At 43.8% G+C, this 23,229-nt stretch overlaps 1 protein-coding gene across 1 annotated transcript in view; it reads left to right on the top strand.

The window, feature by feature from the left end:
• Window positions 1-4,599: 4,599 nt before the first annotated feature.
• The window catches only part of GPC3 (glypican 3), a 445,929-nt gene continuing 427,299 nt past the window's right edge, over window positions 4,600-23,229 (top strand). The window contains exon 1 of the mRNA XM_082865357.1: window positions 4,600-4,923. Coding sequence (XP_082721483.1) covers window positions 4,749-4,923 — 175 coding nt within the window. The 5' untranslated portion in view covers window positions 4,600-4,748. The remainder of the gene's footprint in view (window positions 4,924-23,229) is intronic.

Here is a 23,229-nt window from a genome sequence, read left to right as displayed (position 1 = left end):
GTGGATTTAGAGAGGGCAAAGCATAGTCCCGGTCTGGGGAGAGGCTATCCATCCACAACTCATAATGCAAGCATCTCAGCCGGACCTATTAATTTTCCATACACATAGAGCCAGATTCTACCTGGGATTATTATGCAATTTTCAAAATGGCTTTAAGTCTTTCAACTTACAAAGTTACCATTTACATTGCACTGGCCTGCTGGCTGGGGTGAATGAATGAACACTCTCTCCCAAAGGACCATAATTCATTCTCTGATCATAGCTTATACATTTGGGAGAATTGGGATCAGTGTGCCTGGCGCCTCCCCTCCCCTCTGTCCCACAAAGGAGTCATACACTGCAAGAGAAGGAGACAAAGTGGCTGTGTGCCAGAGTGCAGAGGTGTGGCTAGGGAGGTGTTGACTGTGAACAGCACCCGTCTAACATAGAAGCAACTGTCTACATGATGTGATTTCAGGTGTACCTAAAAAGGCCTCATTGCCCCTCAGTTTAAACACTCCCTTCCCACTGGCAAATGCCTGGAATTCCACAGTTTTTAGAGCCCTGTTCCTTCGGTTTAAAGCTTTGATCCCTGTTTCAATACCCCTACCCCTGGGTGAGCAGCCCCATTGTATCCTATCAACCGTATACCCTGTAAGCGGATGAGTTTTAAAATTTCTTCTCAGAAAGCAGGTTTCGAGGGTGGTGTGAAGGGGAGGAGATGCCGTGTACCTCAGGGGGCTGGGGAGGGGAGAGCATCACCTGTGGCGGCAAAGGGAACCGGGCCCAAGACAAACCGTGTGTGCGTGTGTGGCCGTGTGCAGGGCTATGCATGAGCCCCTCCCATGGCGGCAGCTGTTGAACACCCTTTCTTAACCCTCTCCCAGAAACCTTGATTTATGCTGCTTTTGGAGCCATGGAACCAGACTCTCCTCCCAGATACAGCAAGATAATAGCTGCTGGCTACAGCTGGGAATTCTCGAATTCTTTCAAACTGGAGACTAGGAACGAAAGGTGAAGAAAAGTTCTTCTGGGCTTGCTGTGCTAGGTAGCCTTCCTCTGAGGCCCAAAGAGGAAAATGGGGCCCAATGGTGTTATCTAAATGCTTCCAACTGGGCCTGAAAGCACAGAGCCATGAATTGTAGAAAGTGAACACCGGCTCAATCAGCACATCCTTTTGTGTTTCTAGACTGATTGTTTCTTTTTGTCTCTTCTAGTTGAAGAATAAGGATGAGTCATTGGCCTGACTTCTAATATGAGGAAGGGAGCCTTGAAAAGTAAGACAGTTGTTTATGTAAAAGGGAAAGAGAAAACCCGATCTTAATTCATAGTCACCCATGTCAGCAGTATATAGCATATAAAGGAACAGATTTGACGCTTTGGTAAAGGAACTGGATTTTGTCAGTAAAATTCCACACACTCGATAGACAGCTGTCCGTAGTGCCCCTGCAGGCTTTCGGCGGGACCAAAAACCTATTCTTCGGTGCTTATTCCAGTGCTTGAAATTCCACTGTTAGAGTTACAGCTTGTGGGCTGGAAGGCTAGAAAGTCTTTGAGAGTCACTTATTAAAAAAAATGCAACCACTCCTTAAGCCTAGAAAGTTATATTAACTCCTACCTTAGGTCGGCTTAAAACCCTCATGTAGCTGCTTGGAGGCGGCGCAGAAGCTTTAAGGCCAAAGAAATATTTGCCAAAACCTCAGGGTCAGTTTGCTTACGACCTAAGTCCAAATCCTTGTCTTTCACATACCACCGCACAAGTTTTGCTATATCCTCGTATTCTCAATACTGTTTAATATTATTTTAGGCCAGCTCACATTTTTATTGAAGTGAATTTATCACAGTACTGTCTACCTAGCTTTGTCCTAATGAAGTCATGGGTTGGATACGCTACTACGTATATACATAATTTCTGATCCACATTACAACAAATATTTATTTTAAAAACACCAAAAACTTCACTGGCCCACATACCACCAGGGATTCACTTTGGGAAGCACTGCTCTGGTTCATACAAAGTGTATTAGATATAAAAGTATATATTAAAAAGAAGAAGTCGTAGCCCCTCTTTTCAAGGTACTCAGTACCCAGTAGTTGAAAACAACTGTTGCCTTTGTAGTTAGTTGCATGAGCTCTGGAAGATCATGAATTTATGGGAGGTCATGTCTTCCTCTGCGAGGTCATGAAATTCAATCAATGCTTGCCTTCCAATCTGCCCTTTGGTCACAGGGCTCCACAGGTGGAACGTATCAAACTCACCAGCCAAATTATGACTCTTAATTGGTGTTTCTTTTAAAGTGGATATGTCATTTGTCAAATGTTCAATGCAGGCGCAGGCCTAGCCCCAGGCAAAATTATGAAGTAGGAGAAGAATGCCAGATACGTAGGCTGCACTCAAATGTTTGTTGAAAAAAAAAGAATGAATGAGCCCTCCGTCCTTGAATCTCTCTCTCCCAACCCCCAGATCCACTAGGTGCCTTTTGAATTCTATCTCCTAAATATCTCCAGTAGTTTTTTCCCTTTCCAAGTCTCCTCTGACACAGGAGTTTATCATTTCTTGTCTGGATTATTTTCACAGCCTCTTGACTTGCTTCCAAACCTCTTCCTTCTCCAAGCCATTCTCCACAATGTTGCTGGAGAGATCTTTTCATGGGGCAAATAAGGTCATGTCACCTGTCTGCTTAGAGTTTCCTTAAGTGGTTCCCCAGGCTCCTTTGCATGGTTTGGGGACTCTGCATAATCTGACCCTTGCTTACCTCTGCTGCTGTAGCTCTTCTAACTCCCCAGCCTGAAACCATTACTCGCACCTCCCACCATCCCACTGGGCCATGCCAGGCTCTCTCCTGTCAGAATCTTTGTTCGTCCTGCTTCTTTTCCTTTGCCCCCCTTTCCCCCATCTTCTTTTCTCACCTCAACTCCTACTGGTCTTTCAAGCCTGAGTTTAGGGCATCACCCCCTCTGGGAAGGTTTCTGTGGCTTGCCTTCTCACCCTCTTAGAACTCTGCATTTGCCTCTATGTTAGCACTTACCACATGCTGTGTTAACATTTTTCTGTTTAGTTGTCTTTCCCACAAGACCTGTAGCTCTTTGAGGTCAGGTACCACAGGTTAATCTTTGTATCCCACTGTCTGTTTGTATCTCACAGTGTCTGGCATGTAGCAGCAATTCAAATATTTGTTACTGAACGAATGAATGAGCTCCTCGGCCACCTATCTTTCCTTTGCCTCTCTTCTCAGTCCACAAGTTCTGGCACACGAACTCTCCTCTCCGCCCCTGGCCTGGCTGGTACTCATTGGAGAATTCCTGGGGTGGAGGCTCTCCTTTTTCTTTCCTTACCTAAACCTGCTTTTACCTAGATCAGAGACAACACGATCAGATGATAAACTAATTCACACTGAGGTGTTAAATCATTTCATTATACAAACACTTATCATCGAGTTCCTGCTATGTGCCAGACATTGTGCTTAGGTGTGTGTGGGAGTCACAGAAAGAACCAGGGAGTTTAAGATCCCTACTTAGGAGCATATGGGTAATGACCAAATACATTCCTCCTCTGAGAGGTATCTGATTTTCAAAGAACTGGGTTTCAGATGATGACATTTAAACAGGAGAGGTGGGGATTTGGGTCTTGGAGAGCTCTCAAGCAGGCTAGCTCTGGCTCAATCAATTTGCTGTGTGAAACGATTTTCTAATGAGTTAGGCTGACTTTAAGCCCCAGGTTATCTTGTTGTCACCAGTTATGCTTTGCTTCATGAAAGGTCACCAGGAGCTACCTTACAGGAGACAGATTTCATCCTGGGATCAGGTGACTTCTCTGACTTTGCGTGGTTCTATTAAATTAAATCTAGTAAGCCCCACGGGCTGTCAGACTTTTTAGGTACAGTATTCAAAGATGAGGCAGGCTGTGAACCTCCTGCCCCTCTCTGCCAGCGGTCCCCAGCTGCCCCTGAATGGGACTATTTGTGGGGTGGGTTTCCGAACCCGGCCAGAGCTGCGTTGGGAAAACGGTTCGAGGGAAGCTCCTCAGAGAACAGGAAGAGGAGGTGGATTTTGTGCGGAGGAGGAAGACCTCTTGCGAGGCTCTTGTGGCCAGAGACGAGCTGGACCGGGCTGGGAGGAGGGATACCTAAGCCAGGGACCCCCACGCACCCCCAAGGAAGGATGGAGAGGTTGCAAAAATCCTAAAGGGAAAAGCCCTCTCGGCTGTAGGCCAATGAGCGGCGGGAAGGAGGAGTGAGGCTGGGGAACTTCTCCCAGAGCCAGTCAGAGGGGACGGCTGCTGGGAAGCCAATCAGCGCGCCCGAGCCTGCAGCCCCTCTGCAGTAGTTATGCCAGAGCTCTCTGTGTAGAGCGGCGGCGAGCCGGCAGCTGGGCTGCGGGGCCAGGAGCCACCGCACGCGCTCCGCGTCCTCCTCTCGCGCCGCTCCTGCCCGGTCCCCGCGCCGCGGTGCCCCAGCAGTCCTCGCAGCCCCGCGCCCGCAGCCTCGCCGCGCGGCCGCCACCGCCCCCCGGCCGCGCAGTTCGCCTCGCCCCGCCCCACCCGGTCCCTCCTCGCCCCGCCCCAACCCGGTCAACCCCGCCCCGCCCCGAGCCGCCGAGCCGTTCCCGCCCTCGCCCAGCGCCCAGGTAGCTGCGAGGAAACTTTTGCAGCGGCTGGGTAGCGGCACGTCTCCCGCTCCTTAGGGCCACTGCCAGGCTTGCTGAGTCCTGGGACCGCTCTCGCCCCCGCTGCCACTCTCCCGCTTTCTCCTCGCTCCCGGCGAAGCAGGATGGCAGGGCCCGTGCGCACCGCGTGCTTGGTGGTGGCGATGCTGCTCAGCTTGGACTGCCCGGGACAGGCACAGCCCCCGCCGCCGCCGCCGGACGCCACCTGTCACCAGGTCCGCTCCTTCTTCCAGAGACTGCAGCCCGGACTCAAGTGGGTGCCTGAAACCCCGGTGCCAGGTGAGGAGTCGTCCCTCGCGCGTTCCCCGCGCCCGGCGGTGAGCCAAGGGGCGCATGGTGGAGGTAACCCGAGCGCGCTAGTCCCACGGGGCCGCAATCGTGAGCCTAGCGGCCGGGCACCTGGGAGTGGTCGCCGTGCCCGGGCCGCCCGGCCAGGTCTCCCGAGAAAGGGAAGAAGGGTATATGTGGGCCGTGTCCGCATCTCCCAAGCTTGCTGGGCTGTCAGCGAAGGTGCGACTGGGAGGAACCGCGAGCATGGCCTTTCTAGCGAGCGCCCATTTTTGGGGGGAGGGCAGGAAGGCTGGAGCTGGTTCTCCCCGCCTCGGCGAACTGGCGCCCCACATCCTAGCTGGTGCCTCTGGAATTTGCCACCCTCGCTCGCACGTACGTGCCAGAATTTCAGCCTCAGCTGGACCGCGGCTCCGGCCATTCTTTCCCCAACCTGCCCTCACGCCCTCCTTTCCGCAGCCTGGGTTCCCGAGGCTCGCGGGCCCAAGTGCAGGCAAAGTTGAGGACAGATCTCCGAATCCGCAGTGGCAGGTAAAGACACACGGAGGGAAACTTTTGAGTAGGCAGGAGGGTCCCCCAAATGAGGAGGACCGAGCCTTTTCCTTCAAAACAGCGTCTCTTCTCTAGGCTGGCGAAATCGTTTCCAAAACCGGGCCGCTGGCCCGGGGAGCAGGAGTCCAAAGATGATTTAACTCCTCCCCTTCTCAAACTCATCTGCCTTCTTGACAGGCTGGACCCTGAAGGGGAGATGATTTTAGGTGGAGGAAAGTTTCTGAACGCTTGCCTTTTGTTCTGCACAATCAGGTCGTGTTGTAAGGGCATATTTTAGCCTTCCCTGAGCGCTGCCGCTGTCAACAGATGAATATTAATGGCCTTGTGTGATTGACTGTCCCACGGTTGGAGTCCTAAAAGCCTGCCTTAGAATCCAATTAGGACAAGTTGCTACACTGGCAATGCAGGCAAGAAGAGTCGGCTTCAAACAGGTTTATTTATCAGAGGTGCGCTCTAAGAAACGGCTGGCTGTATTCACAAACCGTAAGACGTTTGTGGCCTCCGGTGTCTCTTCGCCACCCAGGCATCCAGCGAGGCGCGCGTCCCGCGTTTCCGAGGGATCGGGGAGCAGCCCTCGCCAAAACTTGGCTCGTGGCTCTCAACAAGTCGGGGAGGCGGGCCTGATGGTTGGGCCAAGTTGTGAATGCGATGCGCGCCCTGTGGGCGCTGCCGGCGAGCGTTCACTAGCGGGAGGTTACCTAGGCAGCCAGCGCGCCCTCAGCCTTTTCTTTAGGTGTATGAAAAGAGCCGAGCGAGCCTGCTGTTTAGTTGCAAAGGTAATTGCTCACCCTTTTTGGTGACTGAAATGCGTTTGCGCATATGTTAAATATTGCTTTGCAGGATTTCGCTCTAAGGAAGGGTAGAACTACCTCTCCCTCTGTTAAGTGTTAATAACGTACCACGTGGGCGTGTGCAGGAGCCGTAAGGGGCAACCTATGAATCAGCTCCACAGAGCTGCAACAGCAGGCGAATCTCTCTCTCCCCTCGAAGTGCCCTGGTAATTAGCTTGGTAAGGCCAGAGAACATGCTTTTGTTGGTAATGTAAAAATTTGTCCTCACAGGATGAGCCCCCCCACAAGATGAATGGATCCAGGGTTGGAGCGGGGGCCACACTGGGCGGGTTTGAAGCCAAGGGGTGAAGATTGTGCTTAAAAGAGGAGAAAGACCAGAGGGAATGCACAGATACTCATTTAGCAACCCCCCTCTACACAGGCTCAAGCAGGAGCTCACCCTCCCTTGCCCTCCCCCAGCCCTCTGGCTGCCTGCCTCTTTGCAGCATCTGTATAAAAGTATTGGGAGGGCCCACACACTGTGCGTATGAGATTTGGCCTGGGCTCCCTCCTTCCAAGCACCCTTACTCCTGGCCTAAGGATGGCCATGTTACATACAGAGAGCAGGGACTCGTAATGGAGATTTTTCATTTTCCTCAAGTATTTCCCAAACTCTATAGGAAAAATCCCTTTCCAAGGGTCTTTACCGTATAAACCCAACATTCCCTACTTCACTTCTGTTTAACAAACATATGCCCTGTTGAGCACCTTCTACGTGGCAGGCACTGTTCTGACTCACCCTGGAGCAAAGCCAAATTTCAAATATGGCGATACCCACACAGCTACCATATAGCCTGGATTTTCTGGGACGGTGCAGATTTCCAGTACTCTGTCCTGGCATGAAACCACGTGTCCTGAATTTTAGTTGGACAAATATGGTCACTGTAGATATGGAAAGCATGGTAAAAATCCTAATGTCCGTGTGTGGAAAGAGCTCATCAGTATTTCAGAGAAGAGACGATAATGGCCGACTAAATACAATGGCAAGTGCATAATTTCAAAGTGAATAAATGTGTGATTTGCTGCTGTCGTTCAGTGGTTGGAAATTGAAAGAGAGCTGCAAATTATTTGATAGTTATGAACCATCGTGATGACCGCTTGACTTTTCTTTCCCATCTCTATTTTAAGCCGTGTTCATTTCTTCTGCTCCACTATATTAACTGCATTAAAGCTTTCTTTGTCCCAGATAAAACGAGATTTGGTCACAGTAAGGAGAAATCCTCAAGAATGTCTTGTCTCACTTAGGGGGAGCATGGGATTGACTGTTAACTTAGGCCATTAGCAGAATTGGGTTAGAGTGGATAAGGTACATTTCTTATGCTAATATGGATGAGACTAAACGGCATTTGAAATCAGCAGGCCTAAAAAATAAATCACTGGTGCTGAAGGACTACACTAGACTTCCACAAAGCTGATCTAAAGCCTTACGATCTCACGTTCCCATTTCTTTTAGTGTTCAAAGGCACAGGATAGCAACTCTAACGAGCATGCCCCCCAAATCCATAGATCTTTTCGTACCCCACTCTTTTTTTTCCTAAGGATTTGTAACTTGGAAAGCACCACAGATGGAAACCAGGCACACAGAGTTAGCATTTGGCAGAAAAATCCATATAACTGACTTTCAGTGCAGCTCTTTTGCCCTTATTTAATTTAGAAAAATTCAGAAAAAAGCCAATGAGCTCATAAGTCTAGATGTTTATTTTGTTTTGCTTAACCTACCCACAGGCGCAATCAGGAATGGATACAATTTTAGGCGAGGAAAGTGAGCTAGTAATCAGACAACGATGTTTCCAGTTGTCTCAAGGGAATGTTACAGAAGTCTGAAAAAAAACTCCTCTAAACAAAAATCAAGTGTAATTCACTTTATGAATGCCATACACCACTTTTGTAGGGGTGGTGGTGAAGGGGACGGATGGGAATGAGAAAATCAAACAAACCGTGGTAGTGTTGCAACTCCCCAAAGACTGAGGAATCTTGCCTTAGAGGGCCTTGGAAAGTGCAAGAACCAATCCAGGAGGCCAAATGCCCGAATGGGTAAAAGGCAGCCTTGAAAAGCCAAAACTGACTTGGAGTTTCTCAAATAGATGAAACAACATCAAAATAAAAATCAACGTTCTCGAAAAGAGAGTTTGGTATTCGTTGTTATTGCTTTAGAGTATGAGAACTAGTAACCTCCTCCGGGTTGCCAGCTGTGGTTCCCCAATTAACTGGAAGCAGTTAGTGGTCCTAAAGTCAGGAGAGAAGAGTGAGGTGTGGGAGGGGTTTCTCTCCTCTGAGATTGCACTGGACAGTTGAGTGAGCAGGTGATTTGTTCAAACTTTGAAAAAGTTGTATCACCATGTGCTAACTTGGAATAGTTTAGAGAACTCTCTCAAATGTGGTCTGAATATATTTATTACGCTAATCCTGGTGATCGGTAACGGGATGTTCTCAGAGGGAAGCATCGATCCGATTGAGGAGACGGCTGATGGTCGGTGGAGCGCCTTGGCCTGAAAGGAGTCTCAGACTGCCTGCTGCTTGGCAGGCTCTGTGTTAGGTTTTGGGGGTGCCGAGAGGAGTAAGACATAGTCCCTTTTGTCAAGGCGCTCACAGTCTAGTGGGGGAGCATACAAGTAAACAGGCTTCTCAGGAAACTTGTGGGATTAAATAGGGTGAAAAGGGCTAGAAAATACCTCCAGGAAATTGGCTGAAATGGTCACAATAGCCAGCCTGGGCAAGGGAAAAGAACTGACGAGATGAAGTGGGAGATAGGGAGAGGTCGCTTAATAGGGCCGCCATCTTAAAAAGTTTTCTTAATTCTTGGAGCAAATTCTGTTTGTAAGCATTAGGAAATAGAAGCATAAGAGGATTTTGATGGATGCTAGATGACACAGATGGTGTCAGTTTTGCAATGTGTTTTTTTTTTTCTTATGGGCTGGTAGGTTGTATCCAATATTTTGATGCAATATTTTTGAGCATTCTGCTGCTTCCATCTTTGGAGTTGCAATGTTTGCTGTTCACTGTAGCCTAGAAAAAGGCAGCTTATTACCAACCTGGGAGAAAAGAGGTCTGGATTTGTCTGATGTGAGACAAGGCAGAAAATATGTTCTCCTTAAATGGCAGTTATCAATAGGACCACGCCAACTGTAGTGTTTGATGCATATACAAAAGCATGGTTCTTAAGAGGTATCTTATTACTCATTTCTAAGAAAATTGAAGATAATCACTTATAACTTGTGCACACGATACATCATTTGGAAAGAATTTCACTGGGGATCATATTGCTCAACTGAAAAGTTCTGGCATGCTGAATTTGTACATTTTTGTGAATGCTTCCTTTTACTCTGATCTCTCGCTTTTTTTCTGCATATGGTTATTTGTATGTTTTAGATTATAAGCTCCTTAAAGGGAAAGCACTGTATTTGATGCAGTGTTGAGCACAATGCTAAGAGTACCGTAGAGCATTTAGTAAATAATTGATAATAGAATTTCTAGATCGTTATGTATTCTTCTATGAAACTCTCAAATACTTTCTTAAGCTAGATCTCATCTTACTTATTTTAAAAGTCTAAGTCCAAATTTTTATGAGACATTATTGGGGTATGTGGACAAACTTTTCAAGCTGCATATATTTTGACCGGAGACTGGTTCGGGCTTACCTCAGTTAGCTGGCGACTCTTACCATCAGGCAGTGTTTATGAATGTTGAGTACCCAGAGAACAAATTGAAATTAGCAACATTGTTATGACTGCCCTAGTATCGTTAAAGATCACCAATTATAGCACATAAATTGTAAGACATCTCTTAAATCAAACTCTCTTTGATTTAATGTCAGCTAGACCTTTCTCACTAATGTTGACATTACCATATTTGGGAGTTGAGCTGTGACACATGCATGGACCTGTTGATGTACCTCACAGGTTTCTGTAACCTGGGATCAGAATTTGTGCACAGGCTCAATTCCAGAGACCATACCAGGAGCCAGCATCTCTTCAGCCCTAGCTGAGCTTCTAAGCAGGTTTGATGTTTTTGGTAATCTAGGGTCTAATGGAAAGTGTGGGCAGAAAAATCCCCCAGTCATCTGCCCATATTTAGCAAATTGTCAGGCTTGAAACAGGATCCCCAGCACTCCATTAAGAAATGAGCATCAGAAAATAGTGTCCAAGTCGTGGGCCCCGGACTGGCTTTAGAGACAGCATAAAGTAATGGGAATTTATCTTCTGAAACGTAATGACAGGAACACTGCGATTCACAAAGCAACCTGAAGGTGAGCATATCAGCAGAGAAAATGTGCATTTTGAAATGCTGTGTGTGAGGGGAAAACGCTCACTGGGACCTTATAGTCTCACTTGAATACCTTGTTGAATATACAAAGTAAAGTATTAGTTCTCTTCTTCGAATTAGGCCAATTAAATATTAATTATCCAAGTGCTAATTATTAGGAATACTTGTTTGCCATTTTTAAACAAACACGAATCCGCATTGATTAACAAGGAAGGTACTTTCACTTTTGCCCGTCTATGTGTGTAGCCACATAAAGCCTTATTTGAGAGTTTGTACTTTTTCTCATGAGGGAAAAGGAGTCAATGTTGGGACCCAAATGCTTTGCTAGTGTTCTGAACAGTTAATTATGCCTAGTAGCTGAAATTGTATTTATATGCTAGATTAGTAAATCTACTAAGCTCGTTGAAGTATACTTAATAGGCTTATATTGATAAATAATTGATAGGAAGAGAGAGAAAATACAAGTGAAAGTGGCAGTAAAAAGGAACAGAGAAGTTAAAGCCATTATAAATGAAATTTCCACACACTGTATTCCAACCATTCACCTGAAAGATGTACATTTCTCAGAAGTGATGATTTTGAGAGTATTCTGTATTTTTCAAAATTTCCACAATGAAGCATGCATTTATTTCTTATAAATTCAGCAAACTTTGAGAGTAGAATTTTAACTGGCCTTTTGACTCTGCCTTTTGAATATAAGTTTATTACTGGAAAATTAGAAATCCTTATTATGGTATCTTTAAGGTATGTGTTTGTGATTATCTGTATCTCCCTACTAGACTGTGATCTCCTCAAGGTTACAGGGGCTGTATTTTATGTATCTTTGTATCGTCAGTGTCTAGCATAGTGCATAGTACAAATAATAGGTACCCCATAAATATTTGTAGGCTAAATGAATGAGTGGAATTATAAATGTAACCATAAAATTTCCGTAAAACCAATATTTAAGTAGTTGATTCCTTTTTACCAATATACTAAGGTTTCTAAAAAAGTAACTACTTTTTCAGGTCAAAAATCCATTTGTTGTCTATGGGTAAGTGAAAAGGACATTGACTTAATTCATTTGGCTGTACTATAACTCCCTGGAAAAAGTAGACTAGCCAAGTCTTACAAGAGGTAAGTAGCTTGTGCTTGTTTACAAGGTTATTTTAAGTAGTTTAAAAATAAATATATTTACGTATACGTAAATGCATATATTTATTTTCACTTTACAGATCTGTGGTATTTAGTGTGGAAATAATGCAACTGGTTACAGAAGCATACACTAAGTGTATATAAGTTTTCCCTCAGTGTTTGGTGTTTCTTACCTATAACATCAAACTTCATAAATGTACATGGAAAAGGACATAATCCAAAGTGGGTTTCAGCCATGGGAATTTTATTGGAGTAGTCTAAAGGGCCTCCTGAGAGTCCTCTTAATTTCTGTATGCATTAGGGCATACTTTCAAAATTGGCTAGCGATGACCCATCGGGAGTTCTTTCAGCTACAGGCCCAAGTAGGAAAGAGGGGAAAAGAGAAAGAAATGATGATCATTTAAAAATAATGTTAGAATTCTATTTGCGTAGTTTCCTTCTTAATTATGGTTCTCTTCCCTCTCTCCCACACTCTGCGTAATACATACTTCCAGTATGTGTTCTGGCATCCTGGGATTCTCCATTGCTCTTTGTCAAATTTTGGTCTGGATGATTGAAGCTGAGGGAAACGTGGTGAAGAGAGGAAGAGTTAGGGTGATGGATACAGGGAGTAGGTTAAGAGCCCTCATTCTGGTATATATCAGAAAGTTAACTGGCACATAACAGACTGAAAGGATTGGAAAACATTTGAACGTGGAAATTATCATGTGTGCAGAGATAATACAGAGATATGCCCTAATGGCATTCGGTTCCCAGAATTACCTTATTTATACTTCTTACTTAGTATCCATGTTTTTTGAAGTCCATAGTTTATTCATAGCCTCTGACAGACCCTATGCCCATTGAATGTAGGAGCCATGTTTGATTGTCATGGTATCCTCTAGAGTGGCGAGTAGAGTGCCTTGTACAGAGTTATTATTAAAGGTTGGAATGACTGTAAGAATAAATACCTAAAGACACATTCTAGAGGACTTGATCACTGTCAAATGAGGTCCTAGGATGGCATATACCTAGAGAATGACTGATTCTCTGAATGTATCATTTTCTAAACTGATCTGCAGCAGAGACTGAGGAAGGGGGGTGGTGAAGTTGAAGCATATTTCTCTATTCTCTGTGGCCCTGGGAGCCTTGTTGCCCCTCTTTCAAAACTAAAGTTTGAGGAGGAAGTGACAAGTAGAGAGAGATTTTAGCTGCAGCTTTATCTAAATGTGGTATTTGCATATGTTTTACATATATATTCATAGATTATACATATGTATGAATATATATTTCTATTATTTTGATAGCAACAATTAGTAATTATGTGTTATTTAAGCTGTTTGAAAGTTGTGAATTGCTACTCTTAGCAGTGGGTGGTCTTTCACAATCATACCCTACATTTGTGTCATGAAAGCTTTGCTTTTATATATCTTATGTACAAACAATGCAACCACTCAAAGTGTCTGCAGGTTCTGAGTGCCACAGATCTGCTTGGTTCCACACACACACACACACACACACACACATTTGTATACTCGTACATACACACATATAAAATATCCCTACAACTGTACCCCCTTAATAATCTAGAGAATAAGCCTAACCTACACTGGGAAGAACTGGGGGGTACAGCTTTTCAGAGCCTGAGTAAACCATTTTCAGTTGGATTGGCCCCAAATTGTTGCAGAGCTAATTGCCACTGATATCATAGAGCTACTGCTCATTTATAAAGTTCCATCATTTCCCTAAGTACAGAGGCGTGATCCTTGTTGAAGTAGTGATGGTTAACCCATACTGTGAATTTGGTTCATTTTGGAGAACTACTTCTAGCACTGGCTGGATTGCGTGTTGAGCTCCATAGAAATGAGACTGTGACCCAAGAGGCACTTCAAGTTAGGTTTCATGGAGTGATTTTATTGGGGAACCACATTTAACTGTTTTGGAAAACAGATGGAAATTGTCAGAAAATGAACCTACTAATAATGAACTTTATATGCTATCTCTGCATAAATATTTAAAAGTTTTCCATTCATTCTTTACTTCAACCAACATTTATTGAGCACTGATCCTATGCCAGGTACTGAGCTGATGAATAAGATAAACCATTGCTTAGGGAGGGACCCAGTAAGGAAAACCATGGATGTCAAGGCAGCATGATGAGCTGGGTGCCCAGTGGGGATCTGGGTGCTGCTGAGCTATGGAAGAGGGTGCCTAGTTGCCTTAAGTGGGCTGTCCTGTACGGTATGTGCAAAGGTACAGATTTAAGAGACAAAATGACATATTTGTTGTATTGGACTAGTTTGGCTTGTTTGGAGTACAGATGTGGGGAAAGTAGAGGAAAGATGAAAAAGAAAAGATGCTGAGGAGTTTTGTTGGACTGTATCCAAGGCTGGTGAGGAGCCGTGAAAACACCTTAAGAAGAGGAAACGCTATTTAGGATGGAGGATAAGTGGGGAGTGAGTGGTGGCAGGGAGTTTTAATAATGCACGTGAAAAGCCAGGGCAGTAACTAGGACAATAAAAGATAAAGTTGATAGAATAGAGGAAGTAGAGTAGACATGACTTGGTGACTGGTTATGAGGACAGAAGGGAGAGTCTAGAACTTCTAGTTTTGCGGGGTGGTGAGGCTACAGCAGGTAATAGGTGCTCAGTAAATATTTGTTGAATAAATGAGTGAAACACAGGAGGAACATATTTTTGAGGGGTGAAATAATGAGTTTGATTTTGAACAGGTTGAGTTTGAGGGGTCCTTTGATCATTGAGGCAGAAATGTCTGGTAGGTAGTTGAGGTTGTGTGTTGGATAATAGAAGAGAGAGCAGTCAGGGCTGGAGATAACATATTTGGACATTGTCAGCATGTAGATGGTAATTGAAAACTGGGGATAGATGAGATCACTGGGAAAGAGTGTATATACTCTTCTGGAGTTCAGGAGAAGCATAGTTGGGACTCATCGACATATAGGCTCAAGTTGGAAGTCATGGGTGTGGATGATATTTTCCAGGCTTTTGCATGTGACATGTCTTAAAATGTGTTTTGCCAACATCTGGTGAGTTTTTTTAAAAACTGCCAAAGACTTTAAGAACTCTTTTGATTAAAAGTATGAGTATATGTTGTCATAGTCCAAGACTTTGCAAATAAGATAATGTACTCCAACACACACACACACACACACACACACACACACACACACACACACACACACACCCCACACATACTTCTGTGTAGAAAAATACATTAGAATCAACGGATCAGATTTCTATTATTTTTGATAGCAATAATTAATAATTATGTGTGTCATTTAAACTGTTTGAAAGTCGTTGTTACTCTTAGCAGTGGGTGGTCTTTCACAATCATACATTACATTTATGTCTGGAAAGCCTTGTTTTTATATATCTTATGTGCAAACAATGCAGCCACTCATAAAGTGTCTGCAGGTTCTGAGTTCCACAGATCGGCTTGGTTCCAACATGTAGGCCCCTCTGGCTCTCCCCCTTTGGAGAAAGAATGCTGTAATACTGTGTAGCTTTGGAGCTCTGGTCTCTATTCCATTTCAGACTGGGCCATGCTGGCTAGCCTTTGAAACATGTGGTTCCAAGCAAATACTAGGAATACTTGTGTAATTGGGCTGATCTTTACTTAAGTGTCTATGGGGATGTGATATTTTTTTTTTGGTTGGTTGGGGGAGAGGATTGTATAATTTTCTGTTTCTCTGGCATAATGGTTTCTTTAATTTCCCTGTTCATGAGTTTACCTTCATCAGGGTATCTATTTTCATTCAACATAAGCTTGAAACTCCTTGTTCTTAGGTAGATTTTTTGAGGCTACTTTTAGGTTGATGGAATAGTTTGGAAGGGCCACAAGTGAAGAGCATGAAAACTACAATTGACTGAGTGCCTACTATGTGTCAGTTGTTTTATATTTAATCTCTCATGTAATCTACACAGCAAAGCTGAAAGGTAGGTGATGTCATGTCCGTTTTACAGATGAAGAAATTGAGGCCCAGAAAGGTTTACTTTCCCAAAGGTTGTGTAAGTGGTGGAGCCAGGATTTATTATACATCCAGATTTGTCTCACTCCATAGCTCATGCTCTTTCCAGTGTACACATTGGATTACGAGGGGAAGGAATATGGTCTGGATATAAAGTCTTTGACTTAAATTCCCACACTCCTTTGACTTTTGGGATATCGTACATGCTGGGTTCCCCTCCTACTTGTAAAACTGATTCTTTCTTTGCTTGTTTACGCTCTTCCTCCCACCCTTTATTAGATGCAAGTGTTCCAGTGGCGTTTGTCCTTTGCCCTTTCTGTTCTCTCTTTGTTCATTCCCACAGCCATTCCCATGACTTCATTATCTTCGCTGCTTGAATGACTCCTCCATCTCTTCCCAACCTGACCTCTTCCTTGCTGTCCAGTTCAGTATTTCCCGGTTTCCTGCTAGATATCTCCATCCAGAAGTCCTGCCAGCGCTTCACTTTCAACACAGTAAAAAATTAGTCCATCATTTTCTTTTCCTATCTGCACAAACCGGCCTCTCTCCAACATTCTGTATTTCTGGTGATAGCATCTCTGCTTGGGACCCAACTTGAAACCTTGAAATCATCTTTGACTTTTCTTTTTACACATCTCACATCCAAATTAAATGGCCAAGTCCTGCGAGTCTCCCTCCATCATGCCTCTCACTCTTATCCTGTTGACATGTGTGCCCTCTATTTAAGCATAACAGGCTGGCACTCATTGCTGAAAGGACCCTGTAGTTGTCTGTCTCCCAGCCTCTGCTTACAGACCACCTGACTGTCTTCCTCTCATCAGTGCCTGCTGCCGTCTTACCCACTTTTCAAGGTGTCAGTACAATGTCATCTTCTTCATGAATCACTTCATGTTTCCCCATGACTAGATGTGATCCTTTCTCCCTTTGAACCCTGCTATCAGTGAACTTCTCCCATGGCCTTGGTTCTCCTTTGCTCTTGTAATTATTTATGTACTTTTCTCTTCTTACTAGAGCCTTGCTCGTTAAAGTGTGGCCCATGTACCAGCAGCATCAGCAGCATCTGGGAGCTGATAAGAAATGCAGAATCTTGGTTCAATCCGGGGTTTCGGCACCAAAAAAAAAAAAAAAAGCAGAATCTCAGATGCCATCCCAGACCTACTGAATCCGAATTTGTATTTTTTAACAGCATTCCCCAGGTGATTTGTAGGCAAATGTAAACCCCTTGTGGGTAAGAACCTTGCACACTTAAGAGAGGGTCTTGCTTGTAATAGATCATTGTTCTTTTGATTTCTCAAGTTTGTGCTGTGCCTCAGCTGTTTATTCATTGATGGGGATGGGTGGAGTCGGGGAGGAGGGGGAAGGAGAGAGAGAGATTCAGAGTGTTGGGGGGAGAGGGAGAGGGAGAGAAGGAAGGAGCATAAGAAAGTGAGAATGGGTGGGCTAGAGAGCGCCTACGGGATCTTTGCTCATTTGCTAATAACTTCGTGACAGTTTGAAAAACAGTCTTTGCTCCCCTAGATGGATAGAACCTCTAGTCTAGGCCTTGGCTTAATTTAATGTGGCCAGAGGCACATACGAATTGAGATCATTTTGCTCTTACCCTAGGGAACTATTGATTTCCCACGTCCTCTTTTACTGGCATTCTGAGGTGTGTCTTCTCTGGCCACCCCCAGAAGTCAGAGTGGAGCTCCCGAGGAGTTTCAGAGAGCCATGGGAGAACTGTGTTGAGTGTTTCAAATAGTCCCTTCTGTTTTCAGAAACAGATTTTCTGCTTTGTCTTCAAACTTCAAAGTCTATTTCTGAAATAAAGGTTTATTTCCCCCCACGGAATTCTGAAGGTTTTATACAAGTGTTAATTTCGAAAACCCAAGTCATTTCTTGCCTTTGAAACTTCAGTACTGTGGGTCAATTTAATAACATTGCCTGAAGGTTCTTTTGGCCTTCAAAAGCTGTCAGATTGCCTTTTTGTTCTTTGAGAGAGTAAGGTTGCCTCATTCGCAAAGCCTGAAGGTGATATTGGAACCAACATTTATTCAGTCATTTGTAGTCTTCCCCCACCCCTCGACAATATCCAGTTTTATTTTCAAGTTAGGTCCTAGTGGCCATGAGATGTTTTACCAACTAACAATTTTGGGAAAGTTCCCCAAAAGCTCATCAACATTTCATAGAGTGGTGATAAGAAGTGTAGCCCAAGTTACTCTGATGCCCACGGTAAGGGGAAGAGTGGGTCCCCCCTTCATCATCTGTTGGCCTGCTCCCCGTCTTCCCTTTTCGCCTTCCTCTTTTCCACCCTCACACTCTCTCAAGCGGTTATAGTTTAGAACAGAAGGTGTTTTATGGTTTGTTATATTTATTGAATGCTTTTGTGTTTCTCGTTCTCTTAAAAAAATAGATGAGTGGAATGTTTTATATTTTCCTCTCTATTTTAAGTTGTGTTTCCTTTTCCTATAGGTCCTGATTTCCTTTTCTCCCCTCTCTTCCCCCATCTTCCTCTGCCTTCTCCACATCCGCTTGCCCTCAGTGATCCTGGAGAGAAAACAGGCTTTGCATTTCTGCCCACATATTTGGGTACCTGGTTACTTCTCTTGGGATATTGTGAAATTCAATTCCTTAGTTTGGAAATGAAGAGGTCTAAAATATGCACTGATGCATTTACATTCCACTTTCTAAGAACTCTGAGTATTTAAAAGGCTTTTTGTACAGATAGGACAAGGCTAAATATATCTGACTTGAATACCTCAGATCCTTGCAATGTAGCTTACATTCTCTCTCACTTTGTCATAATTCTCAATGAATGCAAATTGCATCTCTGTTCTTAGAAATCTCTTTTCTTACACTGAATGCCTTTCCTTTTTCTAAAGATAAGGGAGCCCCTTTGAAAGACTGCTACTGTGGGGTAGAACTGACACCTACCTTGTAGGCTAACCAAATTGTAGCCTGCTTTTCCCTGATGAAATTATCACGTTTCAGGACATTGTTTCATTTGTAGGATTTTAGTGTCCTAGTTTCAAATTTGACTACGGGTTAGAGAGTGTATTCCAGTTGGAGTATTCCTTGGTATTTTTTTCTTTGTGTTTACACTTTGGGGATCTTTGGTTTGTCCTGTATCTATTATCTCTTCCAAGCTTGGCCAAGGTTGTTAGGTTATGCAGTTATGTATAAATATTTAACAAGATAAGTTAGACAAAATGTGCTTAAAGATACTTTAGCCCCTCCATCCCCCCACCTCCGCACTGCCCGGGCCCCAGCTCAGTTTTTGTGTGGACTCACAGATGGTTGCTTTATCTCAGATGTTTAGATTTGGAGGACATTCCTTTGCACTTTGCTTGATGGACACAGTGAAATGGAAGCTTTTCAGTCAATCTTGCCTACCAAAATGGTAGCACCAAGTAACAGATAACATTAGCCTCCTCTTCCTTTTTTTTTTTTTTTTCTGACCAGTTACCCAAACTCCCCTAAGCCAGAGAGTTTTAAGTATGAGATTGTGTGTTTTTTAAGAAAATATTTTGGATAAAGGCTAATGTTCTCAAGTCAGGAATAACAATTAGTACCATTCATTAATCAGGGGCATGTTTTGACTTTGAGTCCTGGCTAGGAAATATAAACTGTGAAAGTCACACGTATATATGAACCTCAGGCAAATTTATGACTTGTCAGCCTTTTAAGGTTAAATTCTTAACCCCAAACTGGGGCTGGCTTTATATGTGTTCGGCACATTCCTCTGGGCCACTGAACAGCCCCCTCCCTGAGCCCTTTGCTTAACAGCAGCTAATGGCCTAATGAGCAAGAAGGATTTCTGCCTCTTATCAGCTGCCTAAACAGCAACAGGAAGGCTGATATACAGAGTGTAGGTCAAAACCTGAGTTCTTGAACCAAAAAACTACAGGGTCAGTTGAAAACTGGATACGTGGCATCTCTGTAGTCATCAATACCAGTCAGGAAAGGAACTGGACACTTGAGTTCAAACAAATAGTAATAGTTGTCCAAAGTATGAACAGTCTAATGAATTTTGCTAGTAGTTCTTTCCTTCTTTGTTTAGCTCTTCTATAAATAGCCTTCATATAGTCTTTAATGAGCTTTTGGTTTGTGCCTGGAGGTTGTTATGGTCATGTGGCCAGAGTGTCTGATTGTCAGATGGTGATGATGGAGGCAAGGGTATTTATGTTCTGGCCCAGATTTTGGAAGGGGCTGCCAAATATACGTAAATAGATATCTACTACTACTTTTATTTCTTTTTAAACTGAGTTTTTGAATAAATATGCGCTCACTCGCATGGAGTCAGGGAAACCTTGGTACTTCTTCATACTCTACTCAGACCTTTAGAGTCATTGCTTGTTTCTTAGATCCACTTGGAAGCCAGGCCCAGACTCGCATAGAATAAATAAATATTTTAGGGTATTCTGTGCCCAATCATAGCGAAAGCCCCTTGACTTTCATCTTCTGCATTTGCATTTTTTTCAGAGACAATAATGCAAACATTTTTTTCAGATTCTGTTCTGTTATTGAAAATCCTATTTACATAAACAGGCATTGTTGTGGCTTAGGGAAGAATGTGGGGTCCCATTCCTTAGCTCCTTGTATATCTTTGCTAAGGCTTGTCTAAATAGAAGTAATGACGCTTTAGTCTAAGCAGCTTTTCTCATTTAGGTAAGCAGGGCGGTTTGAAATTTCAGTTTACTCGATAATTGAGTTTCTTCTTAATTATTTCAGGCATGCAGGTTGCTCTCTTGATAGTAAAGACCCTAAAAATCTAGTAATCTCCTCAGGCATCCATTTGGTAATAAAATCCTGTGCATTTTCAGGGGTTAATTTTCATGACAATTGTGCACCCCTCCCTACCCTCAACCCAACCTCCACCCTTGGAAAAATTCTGCTATCTTTTAGGGTTTTGGTCTCACATTTGCAAAAAAACACTTAAAATATATATATAAGGATGATGCTGGAATTACTGGATCTAGAGAAAACTTAAATGTATTCAGATTCATGCTCATTACACAACTTTCATTTAGGGTTTTTAATAGCCGTGTCATATTTCTCAGAAAATCATCTGCCCGGCTTTGCCAGGCTTGGTTTTCTGCCCTGAATGAAAAACTGAAGATCAGCAAAAGCGGAGCCTAACTATCCCCTATTCTATCCTTTTTCACAACAACAACAAAACAAACAAACAAACAAAACAAAACAAAAAACAAAGAAAGAAAGAAAAAGAAAAGAAAAAGAAAAAAAAATCTCAGAGGTCATCTGGTGTAGAGTGAGGTGGGGAAAAACGTTAAAAAAAAACCCCAAACAACTCAAGCTGCCTTCACATCTGCTAGTCATTCCCACTGCTGTGACTTCAATTCAGCAAGTTTTTATTGAGCACCTGTGGTGGGGGCAGTGCTAATAATCATTAACATTTATTGAGCCAGGCGCTATGCTGAGCCCTTTATGGGCAACATCCCATTTAATCCTCACAATAGAACTACCAGGTGGGTGTTATTATTTCTCCCATTTTACAGATGAGAAAACCGAGGCTTACAGAAGTTTAGTGACTTGTACAAGGTCAAATAGCTACAAAATGAATTAAATCCACTCAGTCTGGTTTCAGAACCATGTTCCTAATCACTACTCTTGTGGTGGGCTCAGCATTTCTGGGGATTACTTCTGAAACCAGTTTTGAGAACCCAGTATGTGTGAGATGCTGGGGATTCGAAGAAAAAAACTCCCCTCTCTCTGTCCTTGGTGGGGGAGGCAGACATGGAGACAGATGAGGACCATGCATGGAGGGTCTCCGTATCTGTTGAGGGGAAGGAGGAGGGCCTTGGAAGAGCGATGGCTTGAATCTGTGGGAATGCTGCGTCCCAAATGCAGCTCAGCAGCCTGGGGTCACGGGCATTCGATTTTCCCGTTCAGTGAAGGTTATCGTCTCTGAGTTGAACTGCCTCAGTGACTGCATCAAACTGTTTCCGTCACTGCCCTAGTTGACTGTAGCCTCAGCTACCTTGAACCCCGCACTCCTTAGACATACATAGGCGGTCAGCATGGTTTTGGGAGAATTGGCTCCATGGTTCCCATGTCATTTCTACTTTATTTCAGTTCTTTCTTGAAAACAAGTAAAAGTTAAATGAGGCAGACATTCCCAAACGAAATTGCTGCAGTCTTGAGAGCTGGTGGCTTTCAGGAGGCAGGTCAGACTATAATACTAGCAGCCCACAGGGAGATCCCGGATCCAGGCTTGGTTCTTACAGCTTGATCTGGAGCCCTCCTGGCACTCCCTCTTGGAGCCCACACTGGGCTCTGGAGAGCTCTGTATCTGAATCACCCTCAGCTTGACAGGAGAATGAAGTTACTATTAGAAATTTTTGCGTTTTTCGGTGAAATCATGGGAATGGAAGGCAGATCCGCAAATTACCTGTTTGGGTAATTTATTTTTGTTTTTCATGACTCCCAAAGAAAGCAAGGAGGAAAAAAGTCACTACTGAGCATCATTGAAAACTCTTTTATGTGTTGCATTAATGCAACTTAAAATTTCCTCAATTTTAGGAAACATTTGCTTCAGGGCAAAGTGAATTCACCAACGTGTGTGTGTGTGTGCGTGTGTGTGTCTGTGTGTGTTTGAAACCATATCCTTTAGTTTCCAATCTCAGCTTACCCAAAACTCCTTGTGCCTCCAAGTTTCTTATAGCTGCTTTGCAGTGGTTTGCTTGCCAATTCCCCTCCCATGCACTTTCTCCTTCATTAAATCTCTTCCACAGAAGGGGTTGCCACCAAGTCTAGACTTCAGTAACAGGCAGGAGGAGGGCCAATTAGTGAAGATTTTGATTCATATTACATGAGAGTGGGGGAGGAGAAGGAGGCGGAAAATCTGTTCTCCTCAGTCCTTCAGATACTCAAGTTCTAACACAACAGTATGATGAAGTTGTATAAAATTACTGGAGCATTTACACAGCTAGTCCCCAAGATGGCATAAATGCCACAGCACTAGAGCATGTCAGTGTAGACACTCAGATCAGCTGAAGGATAGGAAAAAGGAAAAGATCAATAACGTTGTTTCTCACTCAGGGATCAAGAGTGAGTGTTTGATTTTCTTTTGGTTGCATTTGGCTCAGGTGCAGTGTGTATGTTGTACTAACAAGGCAACCGACTCCTTTTTCCACAGGTCCCTATCATGGGGAAAGGGGAGAGATAAAATAGAGGGCACAGATTATTTACAGCAGCTGAGAAAGTAATTACAAGGTGCAATGGCTTGAAACTGAAATTTAGGTTAGCCATTAGAGCTGGGAGAAGCATCTTAACAGTAAGGGCAATTGGACATCAGAAAGATTTGCCTGAGAGCTGGTTAAACGGCGTCTCCAGAAGTGCTGGAAGACTAGGGCAGGTGTAATGTGAAGAGAAACTCCTACCAAATTCAGGGTTGGGCTGGAGGCCCAGACTGATAGGCATATTCCATTGCTGCCCAGCTCTCTTTGTGATTATTTGATTGCTAATAGCTTAAAATGCTTTTTTTCATGTATACAAAATACACCTAATTTATCAGGCTTAAGAAAACAAACATTGTTTTTTGAATATTGTTTT

This window comes from Leucopleurus acutus (assembly GCF_964270905.1).
Source record: "Leucopleurus acutus genome assembly, chromosome: X".
NCBI classification, from domain to species: Eukaryota; Metazoa; Chordata; class Mammalia; order Artiodactyla; family Delphinidae; genus Leucopleurus; species Leucopleurus acutus.
This window is presented reverse-complemented; position numbering and strand designations above follow the sequence as displayed.